Below are 23,283 nucleotides of genomic sequence, written 5' to 3' on the forward strand. Positions count from 1 at the left end.
CCGTAGAACAAGATGCATAGAACTCACCACTTCTAAAGCAACTTTTGATTTTCAGAACAGCAAAAACAAACTTTGAACAATCGGGTGGAGTGTTGGCCTAGGCCAAAATGTTTGGCAATGTTCTTTACAAGTCAGTTATCAATGGACCTAAAGATGCACTGGTTCTAGACAACATTCCACCAGTGGAGTTACACCTTCCTTTGGGCATAGTCAATCAACTCTTCAAAATTCTCAAGACTGTGTGGTCTGATGCTGAAAAGTGGCCAGCTATGCTTCACGTTCACCAGAGTCCATATAATTGCGGACAGTTTAAAGACAATTAATGCAGGAAATATTTGAAAAAAATTAATGTTTTATAATGTCTTGCTGAAGAAACTTCCAACACCAAAGTTCTTTCTCTCATTGAAGCATTCAAAAAGTTTAATTTTGTTGTGAAGTTATGCTTTGGAAATGTACTAGAAAAAGATTTTTCTTTTAACATTGATAAATTTAAAGCCACATATTTGGCTATCCAACTTGGAAGTATTATGCAAAAAAACCACACAGTATTCCACCACATCAAGATTTTGAACACCATTGGTCGCAATACAAAAGAGATAAAACCCACCCAAAATACAAAGGAAGTGTGTTCAGTTGTCTTGTGGATTTGAATAGCAACACAATAGCAAAATTATCAAGAATTTTCACCAACTCAGTTTCATTTTAATGAACTAATATTATTTGTGAGAAGAGAACTTAAACTCATAAGTAACTCATCATAATGAATTATATTCAATTTCAAAAAAAGTATTTGAAACTTGTGTCAAACTTATGTTACAGTGCTATTTGAAAATAGTAAGCTGACCAGTGCTTTAAATGTCATGTCAAATAAATTAAAGACTGTCAAGATATTACAAGAAAAGAAAAGAATTGAATAAATTTTAGAAATCAATTCACATTTAGTGCAAATTTATTGGACTTTACAATTTGTAGATCTGATAATAATTTTGAAAACAAAGCACAAAGAAACTCTAGGCATTTTTAGCTGTTTTTATGTTTGAAATGGGTTTTTAGGCACACAATACATGTTGACCAATTAAAGATTACATGCAAAATGTTAATACATTTCTTTGCTTTGCTGACAAATCCTCAGGGCTAAATCCATGTGTAGAATACGCACAAATTTACTCGAGTAAAAAATGTCAAGGTTTTTTACAATTTTCATCAAAAGATCTATTAAAATGTCTTAACAAACTTCTGAGGTAGTGGTTTAGTTAAAAGAATGTTTATGGAGCACTAATAACAATGTCATATAAATTTTATATAGTAAAAGGTGCATATGCTGTAAATAGGGCTCAATTAAGAACAGCAGTTTTAAACCCCAAAAATAAAAATTTTGGAAAGAACATGAAAATCCATATTTTTTAAAGTTGTTGATATATTCAACAAAAGCACATGTGTTACCCACATCATGGTCTGGGTGCTTGCAATGGGCTATAATCGGAAAAGTTTTACACTGAAAGTGAAAAAATCAACAAAAAATCAACACTAAAACTTCCATTATTTTTGTTATACTGCAGGGATTGGGATAAAATTTTACCCAAATCTTAGCATTGTATGATTAATGGTATGGATTTTGTAGCACTTTTGCAATGTCAAAAAAGAAGGTAATCTTTTTCCATTTTTGTAACTTCAAAGCTATTTTTTTCCCGAAGACGTGTCTATAAGATTTCAAAATTTGCACCAGGTGACCCTGGGATGTGTACACTATCAACCCATATAGGTGGCATTCTTAGGTCAGCTTGGCTGATAATATTGGATCTCGTGATAAAAGTGCCTCATTCTTATTTAACGTCAAGTTTAACAATAAAAAAAGAAATAATTGTTATTTACTATGACATTATTACAAGATACGACATTTTAATTACTAATCAAATAAAAAATATAATACTTAAACAAAGTTTTAAAAAAACTAAAGAACTTTAAATTTTTTATTTCACTTTTACCTAAAAGATCATTTGAAATTTATTTAAAACTTGTCCCATTGATGTTGATGGATGATTGGATTATTTGACAATTTCGATTTTCCGTTTATATTTGTTTCATATTTTTAAACAGATTGCTATATTATTTTTAGTATTCAATGTTGATGGATGATTGATACCAAAAATGTCAGTTTGTATTTTATCAACTTGATAAAAAATTTCTAAAGCCTCATTACATTTTCCCAATCCATTCAAACAGCTTGCTATATTATTTTTTGTATCCAATGTTGATGGATGATTGATACCAAAAGTATCAGTTCGTATTTTATCAATTTGATAATTAATTTCTAAAGCCTCACTATATTTTTTCATTCCATACAAACAGATTGCTATATTAGTTTTTGTATCCAATGTTGATGGATGATTGATACCAAAAATATCAGTTTGTATTTTATCAACTTGATAAAAAATTTCTAAAGCCTCACTATATTTTTCCATTCCATACAAACAGTTTGCTATATTATGTTTTGTATCCAATGTTGATGGATGATTAACACCTAAAATATCGGTTTGTATTTTATCAACTTGATAATAAATTTCTAAAGCCTCATTACATTTTCCCATTTCATTCAAACAACCTGCTATATTATTTTTTGTAGCCAAAGTTAGTGGATGATTGATGCCAAAAACATCAGCTCGTATTTTATCGACTTGATAATTAATTTCTAAAGCTTTATTATATTTTTCCATTTCATAAAAACAGTTTGCTATATTATTTTTTGAATCCAATGTTGATGGATGATTGATACCTAAAATATCAGTTTTTAGTTTATCAACTTGATAGTTAATTTCTAAAGCTTCATCATATTTTCCCAAATTCTTCAAACAAATTGCTATATTATTTTTTGAATCCAATGTTGATGGGTGATTGATACCTAAAACATCAGTTCGTATTTTATCAATTTGATAATTAATTTCTAAAGCTTCATTATATTTTCCTAAATTCATCAAGCAAAGTGCTATATTATTTTTTGTATCCAATGTAGATGGGTGATTGATGCCTAAAATATCAGTTTGTATTTTATCAATTTGATAATTAATTTCTAATGCTTCATTTTATTTTCCCATTCCATTCAAAGAGTGTGCTATAGTATTTTTTGTATCCAATATTGATATATGATTGATACCTAAAATATCAGTTTGTATTTTATCAACTTGATAATTAATTTCTAAAGCTTCATCATATTTTCCCATTTCATTTAAACAGAGTGCTTTATTTTGTAATGTATCTAAAGTAATTTGATTTTTAGCTCCATAAGATTTTATGTTATAGTTTTGAATGGCATCCAGTATATTTATTGCTTCTTGAAAAAAACCTTTAGTTGATAAGAAATGTTGGATGCAATAGCTATGTTGATGGAACACTTCACACATTTTTGATTGGTTAATACGAAACATGTGGATGAAATGGTTATAGAAGTGCTTCCCATCGTCAACGTGTTTTTTTATCTCTTTCAACTGCAATCTTAAAAAATTGACGATGTTTTCGCTGCATTTTTCTTCTGTTTCTTTGCGTTTTTGATAATACTTACACGCTAACTGTGTCATTTCGTGCATCGCGTACTTATCATTGTCATCGCCGAAACGATCAAGCAACGAGTAACTGACTAATAATCTTATTGCTCGGTTTATCAAAAGCTCTTCGCTTATTTGCAGGTGTTTTGAAATACCCTGAATAAAGTGTTTTGTTATATATTGACCATCGCAATACGATAAATGGTTTAAAAGTTCTAGTGATTTTTCATTCGATATTTTTAATTTATATAATACAATGTTAATTGATGTTATTGCAGACTTTGTTTCTGCGTCGGTGGGGATACTTTCCTCAAGCATTTCAATGGGATATGATTGAAAAAGATCTAAATATTCCTGCAAGGAAATGTTATTGTTGTTTATGTAGAGAATGGCTTGATTAATCGCGAGTGGATGATATCGTAGCACCTCCATTATTTCTTTTAGTTTTTCGTCATCATTTGTTATGATTTGTTTAATATTTCCTTTTGCAAAAAGAAACGCATCTTGAGGGGAGAAAGAATGAACTTGCATTTGATTAACATCGGCAGACCAAGATTTCCATTGCGATGTTACTAAAGTATATGCACTTTTTTTATTTGACACGTATTTTCCAAAGTTCTTTACACTTTCATCGTCGACGTTATCAAAGATGAATAGCGTTTTTTCTTTTTCAAAATAGTTATATAATTTTCTAGATACTACTTCAATATCAAAAGGATTGCCTTGAGAATCTTTTACGCTCAACCCTAATATACTACAAAGATTAATCATAGAAACTAGCATTTTACCAAACGCAGCATTCACCCACACAACATTTTCAAAGTATTCGCTGTAAATTTCTGCATACTTTCTAGCGAGCTGAGTTTTTCCAACTCCAGACATTCCAGTTAAAACCGTTATTGGTTTACTCAAAGTGGTTGCTTCGCAAATGTGTTTGTGAATTTGTTTAAGTTCATTGTCACGTGAAAAGAAGCCTTTTGCCGGTGGTAGGACACCATAGTTGAAGTGTCGGTACATTAACTCTAAAATACAAAAACATTTCGTTTTTAACCACGAGAAAGCATTTTTACAGAATGCTTAGAAATCATTTTTTGATCGATCAACATCTTGCTGTTATCTGTCATTCTTGTTTATATGAAAAGCAAAATAAAATATACACCCAACACTTAAAAGATGATTTAATCGACAATATATGTAAAAAATCATAAAATGCTGTATATATCTTTTGATACGCTTCCTGTTGTTACGATGAAAGATTTTGTCTATAAGTAGGTTTTATTTCTAATTTATTTAACTTTTAAACGCTGTTTGAAATAACTAGCTTTTTTTTTTTAGAAAAAGTATTTCTAACAAAAAATTCTCCCATTAGAATATTTTTACGTTTAAGTTGAGAACCTAGCAAAAAAAATTATCATTTTTTCGAAAGCAAAACTATTTTTCTCAAACCAATCTTGAAAAAAATGGAAAAAAGTTTTTTACTTGAGTAGTTAATGCAGTGGCAGCCTTTGGGGAAAGACGTGGGAAGGAAGGGAGAAAACGTACAGTGCACTAGGGCGGTAAAAATATTAAGGCAGTGAACATTTAGAATTATCACATGATCAGTTTTTATTTTATATTTTTAAATGATTTATATTTTAGACTAAATAATTGAACAAAATTATGTCATAAATATTATTTTTTACTAATGCAAATGTGAATTTATTCTGAAAATTTCTAAATTTCTAAAAAGCCATAAAAGATCTGCGACAAGTAATCAATTTATGGAAAAAAAAAAACTTTGCTTTTTTTCAATAATACAAGTTTTAGGCAAAAAAAACGTTTCTAGTTGTCTTTAATATTTTAACCTTTTTTGTATATATAAATATTTATTTTTAATAAATATTCAGCGGCAGTCGGAGAATTTCGCACATTTACCATAGAAAATATCAAGTTGAAAATACCTACTTCGTTCGCATTCACTGACCAAATCCTTTCGGTTGCAAAAAAGCAATCCGCTTTTCACATCTCGCCATTGTTTTGATGGATTATCTTTACGCCATCGGTTTAGTATTTGCATAGTTTGTTCTCTCGTAGTATCAAATTCTTCTTTTACATTTTCGATTGCTGAGTCATCAACCGAAAGACATCGAGCAAACTTTTGCCAATCATTAGTCAGCAAATCAGCTAGCGTTGTAAATACATCTTTTGGAAATTTTTCAACTAAGAGAAGTTTTTTTTTTTTGAAAATCGAAAATCCATCTTTAATGGGAAACATTAAAAATATATAATTACCCTTAATATCATCGAAGTTGTTCTCCATGACAACATCGTCATCTAAAGTCATCCTAAGAAAAAGAAGTTTGGTAACAATAAATTTCACTAAAACGCTCCTAAATACGTCAACAAACTATTTTCCTGGTAAATAAATGAGTGTTAAGGTAAATTCCCACTCATGCGTTTTAACTACGGAAAAGGGGAAGGGACGGAAAAATTAATCACGTCAGCGTGCGCAGTGATTAATTTTAAAGTTAAATTACAAACTTGGTATGCTCACGTGATTATTTTTTGAACCCTTTCCCTTTCCCGTAGCTAAAACGAATGAGTGGAAATTTACCTTAAGAAAGCCGGTGTTGCGTCAAAATAAATTAGCGGAGTTGAAGAAGTCGAATAAAACAACTGATATTTTTCAATCAGATCTTTCAGAAACCCCGTAAATCACTGAACACAAACTGTTGGGAAATTAAACTAAACTTTCATCCCAATAAACTATCTTTTGTGGAATACATTTTTCCATATTCACTAATAAACTATTTAGTTGCCTGTCAAAATGACTTGACTTACAGGGTCTCTGCATCTTAAGAATAAAAGATGATAATTATACATCTTTCCTAAAGTAACTATATTAAAAGAAACTCGAGCAACTCTGAATAATGCAGCGGTGCCTGCATGCAATGTAGAAACACCTGCATGATTGAGATTTGCTTAAGTTTAGACTTGCGTCACTACTTTGAAGTAATGGTTGGTAAAGCAATATGTTAAAGAACAATTTTGAAGTCCAACATGCACTTACAAGCTCAATTGAAAGGGATTTTTTTAAAAAGAACTTTTTTTTTTTAAAATATATTTATAAGAATAAATATATTTATAAGAGTAAATATATTTATAAGTGTGAAAGTGTGAATATTTCAAAAAAAAACCTTTTTGTGACAAAATTATAATTTAAATGATTTAATATAACGATTTAAGTTTACTTGGATAGAGTTATAAAAATGATAACTTAAACTTCTAGAACCCTTTTACTGCTTTGACATCTTCGTTCTCATTAAATGATAAGGAAATGCCCGCTCCAGGATTGCATTTATTTATATCATTTTAAAATTCATACCATATCATTCATCCGTGAGCTATTTGATAGTAAAAACTACAATCAATGTTGTTTAACGTTAAAAATGCCTTTAATGCAGACTGGGATCGCACAATTATTCTTCAAAATGTTAAGACGTTTTAGTCATGAATCTCAGCTACACCGGTTTAAAACCAATCTGCAGATTCTTTAACCTCATAAAAATGGCCAGTTACATTAATTAGATTATAAAATGATTTTTAATGCAATTAAAAATGTCTATGATATAATTAAATTAGTTGAATCAAACGACACGCTGTCTTAAATCAAAATTTGGTTGTTCTCTTAACTCTTACTTACCATCTTACTTACCATTTTCTTAACTCTTACTTACCATCTTACTTACCATTCTCTTAACTCTTACCATCTTACTTACCATTCTCTTAACTCTTACCATCTTACTTACCATTCTCTTAACTCTTACTTACCATCTTACTTACCATTCTCTTAACTCTTACTTACCATCTTACTTACCATTCTCTTAACTCTTACTTACCACCGGAATTTTCTTCCTGATACTCCCCTACCTCCCCTTCGGCAGTGACGTTATTAACGTATGAGGCCTTGACGTTAAGGACAAAAGTTCATTTGAATTGTTTTGATATTAATGTTTTTTTAGTACATTTGTAACAATCTCATTTTAAAACATCAATATAGAAGATTAGTTATACCAAAAATAAAACAAAAGTCAAGAATAATAGACATATTAAGTTTATTCAAATGGTTCATTTTGTTCAAACTCATCAACTTCATCCTAACTAACAAAGCCGGGCTCTACAGAGTATGCAGTTTGTTCTTTAATCTTCTTATGAGTGTAAATTTTAGTTTTCGGATCTCTCATTAGTAATGGGTTTTTTTTAGAATCTCTTCAGCCATTTTTTGATTATCAATTTGAAACCAAACTCCTAGTTTTTGCATTTTTTTATGCTCTAAAAAATTCTAAAATGATTTAGAGGATAAAGAATGGTTTCTATTTTGCGTATCACTTTTTCCCTGCGTATTAAACTTAATCAGTAGGTAAAAACCGAGATGCCTAATTTGAAAAAAATGTTTTATTGCTTTGAAAATAACACTGGTTTCCGAAATACTTTTCAAATAACTCAAAGCAAAGTTAATTTCTGTGATGAACAAGCCTCAGAAAACAAATGTGGTTCAAATTTTCTTGGCTTCTGTGAAGTTTTCAGTTTTTCTTTAATTTTACAATATTTAGTTCAGACAGAAGATACATTCTAACACTTTTGCCTCTCCAATAGTGTCAAACACATATTGACATATAAAATTGGCTCTTGATGTTACAGCTAAACACAAAAGTTTAATCAAGATAGAGTTTTTCATAACAACGCGCTTGTTTTTCTAACATTAAAATTTATCGGATATAGATTTTAAGTTAATCTTTTTAGTATTTTGTTATTTAGACGATTTATTTTACTGATGTCATAAAAGTTTAATTGAGTTATCTAATACGTTTTTCACGCTTCATAGCTAATTATTATATTCAATTACCGCTTTAAATGTGTAATTATAGCGTTACTTGTGAATAGTTATGTGCGTAAAGGAAATGTCTGAAGAAAATTGTATGTGTGAAAAGATGTTTGAATGCCTTATAGCATTATTATATTCAATTACCGCTTTAAATGATAAATCAAGTGAGTACTCGTGATTCTTAAATAAAAAAATAATTTTAAAATTACATAAAGATATTTTAATTGCTAAAAATTATCTAAAGAGTCACTACAATATTTTAGATTTCAGTTCGCTTGCAAATGGGTAGTCAGAGAGCATCAAATGGAAAATTATTGGACTGTTCAAATCAAAGAATCATAACAACGTTGAAATTACTAAACTTATAGGTGTTTCTGAATTTCGCGTGAGAAAAACCGTGAAAACCTGGGAGGTAACAGGTGACGTTGTTTACATCCCTCGTTCTGGAAGACCACCGAAGCTTAATGACCGCGTCAAAAGTAGCAGTATTCAAAACCAGTTGAGAAAATCCTAGGCTCAGCAACAAAAAGCTTGCTCAAATATTTAACCAAACCTATTCTAATCGAAATGTAAGCGGAGAACTCGTTAGAAGAACGTAATTAAAAAAAAGTATTGCGTTTTACATTGCAATAAGAAAGCCTATCCTGTCAATCATGGATCAACGCAAAAAAAAAAAAAAAAAGGTGAAAAGAACGTTTGCATTAGACAATTGAAGATTGGGCAAAAGCGATTTGGAGCGATGAGTCAAATTTTCAGGATTTTAACCGCAAAGGAAGAATATACGCTAAAAGATTTGCAACTGAGAATCATTGCGAGCGCTATTTACAAGCAAGACGACAAGGTGGTGGAAGCTTACTAGGCAAATGGGGATGTTTTTCCCACAAAGGCCTTGGTATTTGTAAGCTGTATAATAGCCGTATCAACCAATATACCTACAAAAACACACTTGAAACACGTTTGATTCCATCGATAAGGCAATTGAATGGCAGAAGCAAGCAATACATCTTCCAGCAAGACGGGGCTCCAGCACACACAGCACATAGTATAACACACTGGCTTATTGCAAAGAAGATCAGTTTGTTGTCTTGGTGCCCTAGATCACCAGATATCAATCCAATAGAAATTATTTGGTCATGGATCGACACTCAGTTGGTAAACCATTAAATTCAATCAACTGAGCATTTGAAGCAACTTCTGAATGAGTATTAGTTAAAAGTGCCACATGAGATGTGCATGGAATTAGTCGAATCAATGCTGAGACGAGTTTTTCTTGCAATCAAATTCTATGCTATTAAATTGTATTTTTTTAAAACCTTAACTCAATGAAACTTTTATGCAACTCATTTTATGATAAAAATAATAAAAAATGATAAAAAAAATAATTAAAAATAATCAAGTAGCTAATTATATAATTAATTTTTTTTTTTTAATCATTTTTTTAACAATCTTTCTTTATTAATTTTAATTGTATAGCTAATTGATTTTTTTTTTAAAATAAAAAAAATTAACTAAATTCATTTTCTTGATTTCTTTTAGCTGAAAAAAACCCTGAAAAGTTTGATTAAAACTGCCATCTCGATTAAACTTTGGTGCAAAGCTATGTTTCTTTATCACCTAAGCTTTATCTGAAGATCACACTTTTTTTAGGTCTCAGACACCCATTTTTGAAGAAGTATTGTACCATGTTAAGCAGTCTTTTTTTCCTAAACATGAAAGAGAAAGAGTTTTTTATTTTAAACCAGAACTTTTTTAAAACTCCTATCACAAATAAAAGTATTCGTTCCTAGGCCTGTCATTTTACTTGAGTTATTTTAACAAATTTTATATGAAAAACATCCTGTTTAACCTTTAATTCTTCACAGTACATTTTCTAGAAAGTCTAAAAAAATTACTGATCAAAGATTTGATATAAAAAAACTATTCTCTTTATTTTTAATTCATATTGTATGATGTTATTAGGAACTAACTGTTATTAATGCTATTAGGAATTACAATTTAGGAACTGTTAACTGATCTATTGAAGACACATACAATAAAACTCAAAGAAAATGTAACTTACAACGTAAAAATTATTCCTTGGTTGAAACTCATAGCTAACAATAGTTATAATCCCGAACTATAAAAAATGGTTAGTGTAATACGAACTGAGCTCAGCTAAAACATCCAGGATGCCAAGATTGCTTTGTTTTACCCCTTTTGTTGTTGTATCTGCAAGTTACAACAGGTATTTTTCCAAGAGCTGAATTTATCAGGCGTTTTTTCTCTTCTATTTTTTTGACATTGTACAGTGGTTAACATGTTAGAGAAAATTCCGAGTTCTAAATCTATTATTTGTTAAGAAACTATTCTGAGGTTCATTTTGTTACGGAAGTAGCTACTGCGCAAGCCTTAACTTTTTATTTTGTTCTACATTTTTCTGATACGGGAATTTTTACCGCCTTTTAAAAAACTTTAAGCTTTTAAAAAAGAAAATGAAGTAGGTGTATATTTTTTAGTCCATGTTAACATAGTTATGCTTGCATTTACACTATAGAATTCAAAAGTAATAAAAGCTCAATTTTGGAAGAAAGGACGTTATGTCCCTTTTAATAAACCAATCGTTTTAATTGAATTGTTTTTGAGTTGAAAATTTGCTTGTTTAAAGACTTTCAGAGAAGTGATTCAACTTAATTTATACTGGGCTCATTCTACCATGGGTTGATCAAGAAAACTAAGAAACTTTGGTAGCAGTTTTTAAATCATTAATAGAATGCTAGAGCCAACAGCTCTTGTAGTCTTTAATGTCATTATTTTTTATTTATTCAAACTCTGATCTTTCGAAGGTCAAAAGTTTCAAGTAATTAAAATCTTAATTACTTCGAACTTTTTTCGAAGCAAATCGTTTATGTATATTCAATCTGCTTTTTTTTTTTTAATTTTCTTTGTAAAGTAGCGAAATCCCTTTCGAAAGGCAAAATATGAACGACCTCAAAAAGAGTATTAATGGATTCATAGAATCTTTTTAGTCAAAACCAAGACTCATACCAACTAAAGTATTACTTTTGTTTCGTACCCTACGTTAATCGGAAAAATATTGTTACATACAGTTAAATCCCGGTACATCAAACACTGGTCAACTCGAACTTTTATTTTCTCAAACTGTTTTCTTTGGTCCTTTGAAAACTAAGCTGTGGAAAAAACTTTGCTTAAATCGAACATTCTAAGTCGAACCATTTCCTTGGTTACTTAAAGGTGGTTTCACTTACCGGGATTTAAATGTGAAAGTTGTAAGCTCTGCATGTAATGAATGCAATCTCTGCAATTGTTTTATCAGTTATAATTTTATCAGAAACTTATTTCGTTTAAGTAGAAAATTTCTAGACTTAAATACACCATCCTTTTTGCTATAGGCATACGCTAAATAATATCGTTCGAGATTTTGCTGCTGCGGCAATTTTTTTGCTATTATGGAAATTTTCAAAATTTTATTTTTTTTATTTGTTGATGGAACATACTGGATATCACCTGTTGTGTACTTAAGAATGAAAACTAAACATTATCTGGTAATGATGTAACTAATAATATTTATAAAATATGTAACTTTGACCTGAAACAGATTTTGCAACCTTTTCATACAGTGAAAGGGGTTTTCCCTGAAACTGCTTTCTGATATTACCAATCTTTATGTAAACAACTGGTTGATGGACAAAACCAGAACTTGTTTCCGCAGTTTTTCTTGAACTTTATTTAACCAACACGTTAAAAAAAATTAAAATTGAAGCTTTAAGCACAACGCCAAATAGAAAAAACTGAATTACGCAACAGCAAGCCATAGACAACAAGAAGCGTAACAAAAACCCATATCATTAATAAAATAGTGGGATGAAATTATATTAACCCTTAAATGCATAGTGTTGCAGAAATGCAACATTTATTTAACACATATAAAATGTTTTTAAGATAAGTTTAAAATATCAAAATTAAATAAAATAAGATAAAATAGTATATCAAAATTGAAATATCATTTTCAAATTTGTTTTTTAAACGAATAGACATCAAAATACATGTATGAATTTTTCTGATGTTTTTAAAAAAATCATGCATTTAAGGGTTAAAAAAGCGAAAAGCGTGCAAAACGAGTTAACTTTAAAAAATAAACTCTTTGCTACTGGATCGCCAAGAAATCAAATTGTGAGCTTCATTTTAAAATGCTTTTGTAAATTTAGTTCGTTAGTTAATTGTTGACTAACATCAACATTTGATTGTTCCCATTGATAACAAAAAGAAAACCAAATTTTAATTCGTTACTTTCACTTTCTAATATTTTTTCACCGAAACTTTCAACAACAACTTTCGTACAGTGTTTATGTTCACCTAAAATAGATAGTAAAGTAATAGTCATTAAGGAACAGTAAAAAGAAACGTAAAAGAAAGATGTTTAAAATAACCAAAAAAAGCTACAAAAATACGTTTTCGTTTTTTTCAATGACGTCATACTGTTTTAGATGTTTGAAATATGGTGGTGTGATAATGTATTAATCATTAAAACAATGTTGAAATCTAGTCTAAGTATCCTTCTTTTCGTACTTGTTTTCTTACAGAGTGTATTACCTAAAGAGAAGTCGGATCGAAAAATTATTTAAAAATTAAAAGAAAAAACATTTTTATCATGGTTACAAGAGTCATGTTTAGAGATTTCTAACTGTTATATTCATAGCTCTATAAAAGATTTTTAGAGCAGAGTTAAGTGATTTTACATCTCTTTACATTCTTACGAGAGAATATGTAAAAAAAACAAATGGTGTCAGTCACACCATTTGTTTTTTTTCTGACCCGCATACAAGTCGAATTGTTGTTTTAGAGTAAATATTTCGTCCAAAATTTCTCGACTTATACGCGAGTATATACGGGTAGTTCTTTTTAAAAATGGCGGTGAATAGACGTGTGAGAAGCAATAAATCACCGGCAACTTATTCTGCTTATGCTAAGATACATACCTTAATAGCAGTGAACAAAGAATAATCTTGAGGCAATAAAATAATTGGATTTCTTTCTACCCGATCTTGTACCTGATCTTCTGGATCGCTTTTAATTTTTTGTAATCAGGTACATTTGTGACTATGTTATAAGACCGTAGAACTGAGACAAATATTTTACAGCTAAAGAAGTTGCTTTTAATAATAAAATGAGGGTTACGAAAATCGTAATCGGATTTAAAGTCAAATTATGAAACCTTTTTTATCTTTATAAGAACCAACTGTGTAGCTATTAATAGTCAGAACTGCTTTGAATGTAAGCCCATAGTCTCTCCTATTTCGTCCAAAAAAAAACTATCAAACATCAAAACAGAGAGCAGTAAATTGATTAAAAGCATTCCATTTTGGTGTATGATTGTTCTGATGAAAGGTGAATGTTAAAGAAATAACGTTTCATTCAAACAAGAAGAAACGCATAGAATAGCAGAATTAATGAAGTTATTGATGATAGCTGCAGCATTACAAGCTTCACCAGCACATTACACTGGCGTCTTTAGAGTCTTAATTGTAACATTCCTTTTGTTGACTAATTTGTAAAGTTTTAGGGCTGAGCCTAAAACTTTACAAATTAGTCAACAAAAGAGCTGACGAAGTTGCTAATGACATTGTTGCTTGAAAATAAATTTCATAAATAAGTATGCCGAAAAAATTTACTTGATAAATTTAAACTTGAAATTTAAAAAACAAAACTTAAGAAAAATCAAAAAGAAAAAATGTTTAAGTCAAAACTTACGAAAGAAATTTAAAATAATCCTAGCAACGTACTTTAAGAAAAATATATTATTAAAAATTGTTAAAATGAAAATAATATACTATTAATAATATATATTTACGTATATTTAAAAAAACTTTAAAGAAGTATATTGAAGAAAAATTTTAAAGATATTAAGAAGCTTAAAGAAGAAGTTTAAAGATATAACTAAAAGTAGTAAATTAAAGAAGAAATATAGAGAATAAAATTAAAGAAAAATTTGATGAAAGAATCTTAAAGGGGAAGTATAAAGAAATCTAAAAAAGAAGTATCGGAAGAAAATTAAAGAAAAAATTTCAAAAAGACATTGATTTAAAAAAAATAGAGAAAACAGAAATTAAAAGAAGAAATCTTAGAGAAAATTCATATACAAAAATTAAGTGAGAATATTAGAAATTAAATTCAAAAAAGAACTTTAAAAAAGATACTTGAAGAAGTTTTTTATTGAAAAAGTTTTAAGAAAAAATTAAAAACGCGTTCTAAGAAATAAATTAGAAGAGAATTTCATAGAAGAAATTTAAAGAAGAGAATTTTATAGAAGAAGTTTAAAGAAGAGAATTTCATACAAGAAATTTAAAGAAGAGAATTTCATAGAAGAAATTAAAAGAAAAGTTTTGAAGAACAAAGCTTAACAAAGAAATGATAAAGAAGAAATAGAAAGAAGAAATCGTTAACAAGTAATTTGAACTGGAGATTTAAAGTAAAACTTTAAAGAAGAGATTTGGAAAAGATATTTGAAGAAAAAACTTAAAAAAGAAATTTTAACACTGCAATTATCTAAAACCTTTTAAACAATATTTAATCTTTTGTAATAGAAAAATAGGATCGTGTGTCGGAGGTTGCAAGGATTTGGATCGTTAGGCTGTCGGGATGACTCATGATAATTTATGTTTACATTCTGGCTTATTTTTGTTACATTCGTACTTGGGATAGGAAAACCGGTTTCCGGTTTCCGAAAGCCGCAAAGTTTTTAGAAATCGAAAACCGAAAATGTTATTTTCAAAACCGGTTTTTAGATATATATCTTCTGTACAAAATTTACTTTGTTATTTGGCAATTCTAAAACACTTTTCTTGATGTGTAATTGCTTGAGAAAATAAATGAAAACATTCAGTTTACTTCCACTTGAACTTTAACAGTAAGTTACTGTAATTTGTGATGTAAAAAGTGAAACAAATTTTAACAAAAACGAAAATATCCTTTTCTGAAGTCCACAAGGATAACACACCTGTTTGGAAGTACTTTTTGCACTCAAAAGAAATTGAATTGGCCAAGTGCAAGCTCTGCGACCAAGAAATTAAGTGCAAAGGAGGAACCACAAGCTCCATGAGGAACCACCTGAGGACAAAGCACAACATCACATTTGCTGCAGTTGTTACTCCTGAGAGGAAACTCGAAGTCATCAAATTTGTTGATTCGTTTTTTAAGGCAAAGGACCCTGTTGATGTTGTTTTGGCTGAGCTTATTTCATGTGATGCGGTGCCCTTTCGTGTTTTCTCAATTAGTCAACGTTTGAGAACACCTCTAGAGACACAAGGATATAAATTGCCCAAAGATGCTAAATCGTTTAAGGCTTTGTTGATGAAACATTATGAAGATATCAAGAAAACATATCAGCAGCAATTTGCTGAAAAGAAGCTTGTTGGTCACAAATTTAGCTTAATCCTTGATGAGTATACTTCATCCAGAAACAGAAGATATACGAACATAAATGTTCAGATGGAAGGTGATTATTGGAACCTTGGAATGATCAGGGTACATGGGTCTATGCCAGCAGAGAAATGTTGTGTAATTGTTGACAAGAAACTGAAATAATTTGGGCTACGTTTTGCCAGTGATATTGTTGCAGTAACCACAGACGTAATGAAAAAACACTGTAATGAAAAAATTTGGTTGCTCAATTTTACCAGACCATCAGCTCTGCCTCGCACATGGAATCCACTTGACTGTCTGTGATGTTTTATATAGACAATCTAGGAAAGAAGTTAATAGCACACCTGAGCAAATCACTATTCTAGAAGAGGACCAAGAAGATGATGAAAGCAATGAGGAAGGAAGATTAGAAGTTTCAGCAGAAGCAGGTGCATCAGCTCTTCCAATAATCAGGGACGATGTTACAGAACTCATCAACAAGTTCAGAAAATGTGTCAGATTGTTTCGAAAGTCTCCAGTTAAAAATGACATGATTCTGCAAAAGCATGTCCAGTCTGAGTTTGGAAAGGAGCTGCAGCTAATCTTAGACTCTAAGACACGTTGGAACAGCTTACTAGATATGATTTCAAGATTTGTTACCCTTAAGAAATGTATTCAAATGTCACTGATTGAGTTATCAAGCGATATTATGATTTCTGAGTCTGAATTTACCACCTTACAAAATCTAGTAAATGCTTTAGAACCAGAAAATTGGTGCTGAAGCACTTTGCAGAAGAGATTCGAACTTGCTTTCATCTGATGGCATTCTGAAGTTCATTTTCAAGCAGCTAAAAAGCCAGAAAAACACTTTTAGTCAAGTGCTAGTTGACTCATTTACTAAAAGAGTCACTGAGAGGAGGAATGGTATATTAGTAAACTTAGTTAAATATCTGAATAATCCTGATGTCATTAATGGAGCAACTCATGACATTTTCGAAAATTCCATGCCAAAGAGAAATTCAAATGCTACTACTGCATCAAGTTTGTTTAATCGTTTGTTTGAGCAAAAGACAAATGAGTCTATAGATTAGGAAAATTTTACAGATAATGAAACAAGTCAGGAACAAGTGCAGCAATTTACTTCCTTGTCAGAAGAGCTCGAGTTCTCCATCAGAGAGATAGCCAAAGGGGTTTCACCAAAGAAACAAAAAGTAGAATCAACTTCCAAGCTTATACTCAAAGAAATGGCAGTATTTGAGGTAACAAAAAAACAAACAAGCAACTTAGATTTGTTGCACACGGCTTTGAAGTCAATCCAAGTAACAATTGTGGAGGCTGAAAGGTCATTTTCTGCAAGTAGCCTATTTGTCACTAAACTAAGGTCAACGTTAAATGATAAAACACTGAATGCTTTATGTTTTTTACGTGCTTATTGTCTTAAGAAACGTAAAATTAATCATTGAAAAGACTAGACGATACTTCGTCTGACTTTTTTTTCCCGTGAACTTTGGGAAGTCAGACGAGAAAACTTTGATTATTTAAAAAAATGAATAATGGCGAAATATAATTACGTTTTGCAGGTTTAATGACGGCGGTAATATGCCATAGCTAAGAGCTTTTAAAGCTTCTTTTTCGTAATCCTTCAAAAATTTTTAAAAAAATTAATCACAAACTATTTTAAAAGCATACTTTAAATTATCTTTTTCTTTTGTTATACTGCTTCTGAATAGCACTGATAATTTAATTAACTAAATTTTGGCGCAACCTATGATTAACCCCCCGAAACTTTACGTATTTCATTAAGATCAAAGAAAAGCCGCAGGAACATATTTGTTCCAGTAGATGAGAAATTGCATTAGCGCAAAAACCTAAGTTTTCTCGTCTGACTTCCCAAAGTTCACGGGAAAAAATAGTCAGACGAATTATCGTCTATGAAAAGACTTATTTGTTTGCTGCTCAATTGTATTCAATGTACGTATATGACATTGTTGCTATATATATTTATGTCTTTGCTGCTGTTGTTCTCCTGAAATATATATATGCTAAAAAAATACTCTAGAAAACCGGAGAACCGATTTTTAAAAATTTGAAAACCGCGGTTTATTCGAAAAACTGGTTTTAGAAAAAACTTAAATATTTCCTTTCCCTAGTTAGGATCATTTTTGCATTTTCGTGATGATACCATATCAAAAACTTTTGAACTTCTAATTTTTGAATTACAATATTTAAAATATAATAGAACAAATTTTTCATAAATAAATTCGACAAATAATGCATGCTATCCAGAAAAAAATACTGGTAAACTATGGTCTGTTGATATAATCCAATGCTAGAGCCGTTGAATCAGAGTAGAATATCTCAAGAATTAGTGCTGAAAGCAATAAATCAAAGGTATCATTGGAACCTGCTTCAAAAATATAACAAGAATCCGTTTTAAATTTTGGGTACCAAAGAAAAAAGTTTTTTTGTTCCTAGTATTATATGTAAATATATATTTATAGTTACCTTCATAATACGGCCGCATAGTGAAATAAGGATCTGTCCCGCCAAACGTTTTTGTACACTTTGAAAAGAACAAGGTAGTAATGTCTGGATTATCTGCTTAATAATCTTTTCATCATAAAGTTTTGATAAGGTTTGATAGCCTTCTTTTTTATTTAGCTTTAAATAATTTGTTTTCAGCATTTCATGCATATTCAGTATTATTTTTGTGTCTTAAATACTTGCCTTTTCTGAAGAAGCAAACGCTTTTTTTTTTATGAATAAGTATTATAAATGAATGCTTTTAATAAAAACTTCGATATGAATCAGTAATATTGGCACGATATGTCGGGCACATTAATCAAATGTCAATATAATGAAAAAAAAATGTTTTAGCCTCTTGCCGACGCGTTTGAGGAATAAATTTAAATGTTAAAGCTTGAAGTAAATGCTTTTTTTTGAATGCATTTCGTAAGCAGCAAGAAAAAGAATTTAAAAAAACAAACGAAAAATTGAAGTTATGGTGGCTGGATCATATTCGATGGGGACATGCAATCAGCTTCGATACCATGACTACGTGTTTGAGAGTGCAATCGATACCTTACTTGAGATTTTATTGGGTAGGAAATAAAGTTCTTTCGCACTTAGATCATTACAAACGGATCTCATTAAAAACAGGTAAGTTCTATGATTTTCTACAACGTTCTAGCATTTTTTTTTTAATGCATCAATGGTACATTATATTCTTGAAATTTCTAACCGACTACGTTAACAAGTACGAGAGCTTGCGATAGGAGATCTGGACATCCCTGCTCTGTAGCTGTAGCTTTGAATAGGTAGTTTACTCAACCACAAGCAATGAGAAGTGGGTAATTTATGTAAATCACACTCGTAAGCGTTTGTGGGTTGACGCTGAAAAGCGGACAGAGTAAGAGCTCAAAGCAGATCCTTAACAACTGAAGTTCATGCAGTCAGTGTGGCGGGATGTAAAAAGTAAAATTTTGTGATGATGTTATAAAGTTAATTTTCAAACTTCTCTTTTTTCATATCAAATACCAAAAAATACTTAGAATTGTTTTGAATTAGGTTGTAAAATCTTTGAGTTATTTTGCTTTCATTTTAAGCTGGAAGTTCGACTTAACCCATCATTACTCATGAAAACGACTATTTTAAACTGTAAATTGTATCGGTCTTTTATAAAAAAATTGAGACTACCATGTCGATAATTTATCTTTTGTATTTGAAGATGACCAAAAAACTATATATGCCGGAGTGGATCGATATCTGACTACGCCAATCCGTAAAAGATGTTGGGCCATTTGAAAATAGCGACACGTTGCGTTGGCTATAAGCCAAAGTGATCATACGCGCAACGCATACGCAATATAATTGTCAAATTCTCTATAACAAAATTAGGCTGATGTCTATATATCTTTCTACGACAATGCTTAACAAACAATGTCGTTATTATGATTGTTGGATGTCTGGAGAATATAGCGGGTGAAGCAAGATCTCCCATTCAATCTCTATAATCTTAAGACATGTCAATTTTACCGTGTGTGGCCGCGCAATGATGAAAAACACATTGTGTAATAAATCTTTAGAATTGGGCGTCTGTCTTAAAGAGATCCAACTAAACTCTGGAACAGCGGCCTCTGTAGAAGACTTACTAAGACTCACTTATGATAATTAACATTGTCGTTATAAAAGGGCCCTCGTCATTAGTTTCTTGGTTAAACATGTTCGATTAAATATACAATTTAAGTTTATTATTATTATTATTAACTTATTGTTTATTAAATCTACAATTTAATAAGCAATAAGTAATTTCTGATTATTTCGATTTAAAGAATTTTTGTTGTTTATTTGTGAATCACGTTCAGGATTATTTCGGCCTTCATCACGGTCACTCAACTGTCAAGGCCAAATTTTGACCAGTTCTTCAACGTCTGTTGTTATAACATTTTAAAGTGTTTTGTTAATCTGGATAACTTCTTTAAAAACATTTCATGTTTAATAAAAGAGCATTAAAACTTAAACAAGCACTGGAATGAAATAAACGTTTTTGTTCCAATTATCTATAAAAAACCTGGGGCCGAAAAAGTAAGGGTTAATTTTTTTTTCGCAAAAAAAAGAAAATAATGTCAAAAGTTCGAGAGGAAAATCTTTCAGAGGTGTTTTACATCTATTTAGTTTATGGCAAAAATTACTTGATAAAAAATTTATTCATTTAAAGAATTTTTTTGTTTATGAATTTTTAGGTCTTTTTTTAGGTTAAATTTTTTATTTTCAGCCTTGCAACAAGCTACCGGTGCCCAAAACTGAACGATGCAGCCAATTAAACATTTTGGCCACCTTGATCAACTTTTCGGAGTAAATTTCTACAGTTGTAACAAACTCCTTTTGAAACTTTTTCACTATTGAAATCAATGGCCGCTTTTAGATGTTTGAGATTACCATACTCAATGCCCACTTTTAGATCAGAGATTGCCATACTCCAGTTCCCACAAAAACAAAGGACGATACCACCGAAATGGTATCTGTTACAGGAAGTAATCATTTGAGTGTTGAAGATGAATTCGTTTTATTAAAGGAGAATAACCCCCCACGAAGCCAGTTAGAAATGTTATTGTCTCATATTTAACTAAAAAGAGCTTATTCATTTTTAATGACTGTGAACTGATAAGGGTGGATTCTGAGCGGGCATTTTTTTCCGTTAAAGCTTTTTTGTGCAAAAATTAGAAATTGTTTGATAGATAAAACTTTGGAAGCCTTGTGCTTTTTGAAATTGTTTTTTTAAACACAATAAAAATATATTATTGACTTCTTTCTATAATGAATTACTTATCAAGCAAAAAAATTGGCTTTCATACAATAAATAAATTTTTGTTCTTGCTTAAAAAATTAAAGAAATAATAGTTAAGTTTACTATTTTATTAATCACTAATTCATCAGAGTTTTGATACCTTTTTATATGTTAAATATATTTATATATTAAGTTCTGATTTTTTAGTATTTTCAGAATCACAGTATTTCTTTTGATTTTCCAAAAATGCACAAAATCTTAATGCAAATAATAGCTGATTGGGGACAAGATAGGGAAAAAGAAAAACATCGGTGATAATTGTTTTCGGTCCGTCTTTTTTATAGATAATATACTTTGTGTGGAAAAAAGTACGAAGGGAATGGTTTTCACGTGATACTTTGTGAATATTTCCTTTTCATTATTTCTTTATAAAAACTTTTCTCTTTTTTTTTTTTTTACTCACCAAAAATTGAATGCACAGCTTTTTTTTTTTCATGTTTGTCACAAACTTTACTCAATTTTAGACAAGATTTCAGTATCACATTAATGACCAGTCTTTTATCACGCCACCATACTTTAAACACTTAAAATATTATGACGTCATTAAAAAACATGAAAACTGTTTTTTTCCCGTAGCTTATTTTGGTAAAGGTATTGAAAGTCGTTGAAAAGTAAAATTTTGAATTTTTTTTATTTCAATCATCTTTATTCCACGTTATTTTTCTACTATTTCTTATCATAAATAAACTCTGCTGTCTATTTTAGGGGATCATAAAAACCGTTTGATAGATGCTGTTGAATGTTTCGGCGATCCTCTGTGAAAGAAATAAATGTTATAATAGCGAATTCAAATTTTATTGTTATTTGTTGTTAATGGAAAAAAGTAAATCTCGGTGTTTGCTAACAATATGTAACAGCTAACCATCTTAAATTACAAAAATGTCTTGATGTGAATTTTAAAAATCGATTTCTTTGCAATCCTTCGTAGTAAATAGGCTTTTTTTGTTCAGAATACCTCGCTCCACACATTTTATTCGCATTTGTAATATAATTAAACCTAATTATTTAATTAAGTCCTTTCATTGATTAAGGCTACAACTCATTTATGACCGTATTATATAAAATGATAAAATCTGATACCATTTAAAAAAAAATTACCATCTGATTTTAACTTCAATGCAAGAGAAGTAATTATTTGAAAGATTTTTTGCGGAAAATTCAACAACTAAAACTCAATCACACCAATCTCAGTTTAGTTCAAAGCAGTTCTCGTTTGGTAACTTTTCATTCTACAAAAACCAACTAAAGTTTTTTTTATTAATTTGAAATGGATTTTTGTTTTCTTTCTACTTACGTTTTTTGCTTGATGTTGTATGATTCAGTTTTTTCTATTTAGAGTAGAGACCAAAGTATCGGCTGTAAAATCGTTAATGTTCTTGTTTATTTTCAAGAATAGTTGTAGAAAAATAAGCACTGGTTTTAGTGTTCACATAAAGATCGCAGAAAATAATACTTGCTGTAAAAAAAAAAAAAGGAGATACTAAAGCACGAAATGAACCGGTACGTCATCTATTTTTGTTCTGCTTGCGTTACTTCTTACCAGATCTTTCAACAACTTTAGTTTGATTGTTAGAAAAACCAAGAGCAAAAAGAAGGGGGAAAAAATGATTTTTCAGAAGTGAATAAATAAAACAGATTAAAGCGAGAGCTTATAAAAAATAACAAACTTTTTAACTGAATATCAGAACTCAAACGTGAGAAACTTAATACCGGGCACTTAATATCAGGAAACAGTTTCAGAGAAAGTTTCTTTGACTGTATAAGTTAGACTTCACATAACGAAATACAATCATTCATAAGTCTGTTCAGTTATGTAAGATAATATTCCGTTACTCTGCTCATCTTATTTTATACTAGCATTCCCTAAGAACTCAGCAATTCGTCTCTGATTGGAGACTTAGAACATTTACTAGTGCTCATTCTCTATGCGAATTTTATAACTACTGAAAAAGTAATAGATATCAGCAAAGAGTTTAAAACCAGAATAAATTATAATAAGTTACATATTTATAATATCTAGTTATAATCTTTAAGTAAACATTTGATAAATGCAAGAAGTTCCATCAGCAAACGTACGAAAGAAAATTTTTAAACTTCCCAAAATTTGCTATTAAATTACGAATTCATTTTTGTTT

At 30.1% G+C, this 23,283-nt stretch overlaps 3 protein-coding genes and 1 long non-coding RNA gene across 7 annotated transcripts in view; 2 read left to right on the plus strand and 2 right to left on the minus strand.

Annotated features, from left to right (window-relative positions):
• Positions 1 to 23,283, plus strand: part of LOC145194049 (uncharacterized) — a 65,680-nt gene that overhangs the window by 27,227 nt on the left and 15,170 nt on the right. The window lies entirely within an intron of this gene.
• LOC149886385 (uncharacterized) lies at positions 1,862 to 2,972 on the minus strand. The gene has a single exon (XM_090092513.1). The coding sequence runs from the start codon at positions 2,970 to 2,972 to the stop codon at positions 2,082 to 2,084; it is 891 nt and encodes a 296-aa protein (XP_089948639.1). The 3' UTR covers positions 1,862 to 2,081.
• On the minus strand, positions 1,862 to 12,242 carry LOC149886384 (uncharacterized). Of its 4 annotated transcripts, none has more exons than XM_090092509.1 (4): positions 11,990 to 12,242; positions 5,811 to 5,863; positions 5,484 to 5,738; positions 1,862 to 4,561 (listed from the first exon to the last, which is right to left on the minus strand). In XM_090092509.1, the coding sequence occupies exons 2-4, from the start codon at positions 5,860 to 5,862 to the stop codon at positions 3,081 to 3,083; spliced, it is 1,788 nt and encodes a 595-aa protein (XP_089948635.1). In that variant the 5' UTR covers position 5,863; positions 11,990 to 12,242; the 3' UTR covers positions 1,862 to 3,080. The 4 variants fall into 4 exon arrangements, with proteins under 4 accessions (XP_089948635.1, XP_089948636.1, XP_089948634.1 ...); XM_090092510.1 differs by lacking the exon at positions 11,990 to 12,242 and adding an exon at positions 10,018 to 10,237; XM_090092508.1 differs by lacking the exon at positions 11,990 to 12,242 and adding an exon at positions 6,904 to 7,216.
• On the plus strand, positions 22,245 to 22,624 carry LOC149886386 (uncharacterized). The gene is made up of 2 exons (XR_016453988.1): positions 22,245 to 22,364; positions 22,485 to 22,624. It is a non-coding gene; the product is annotated as an uncharacterized LOC149886386 (long non-coding RNA).

The sequence above is a fragment of the Hydra viridissima genome, unplaced genomic scaffold (genome assembly GCF_058129835.1).
Source record: "Hydra viridissima isolate aposymbiotic clone 2 unplaced genomic scaffold, HvirCarnegie_v1 scaffold_7, whole genome shotgun sequence".
In the NCBI taxonomy this organism is placed as follows: domain Eukaryota; kingdom Metazoa; phylum Cnidaria; class Hydrozoa; order Anthoathecata; family Hydridae; genus Hydra; species Hydra viridissima.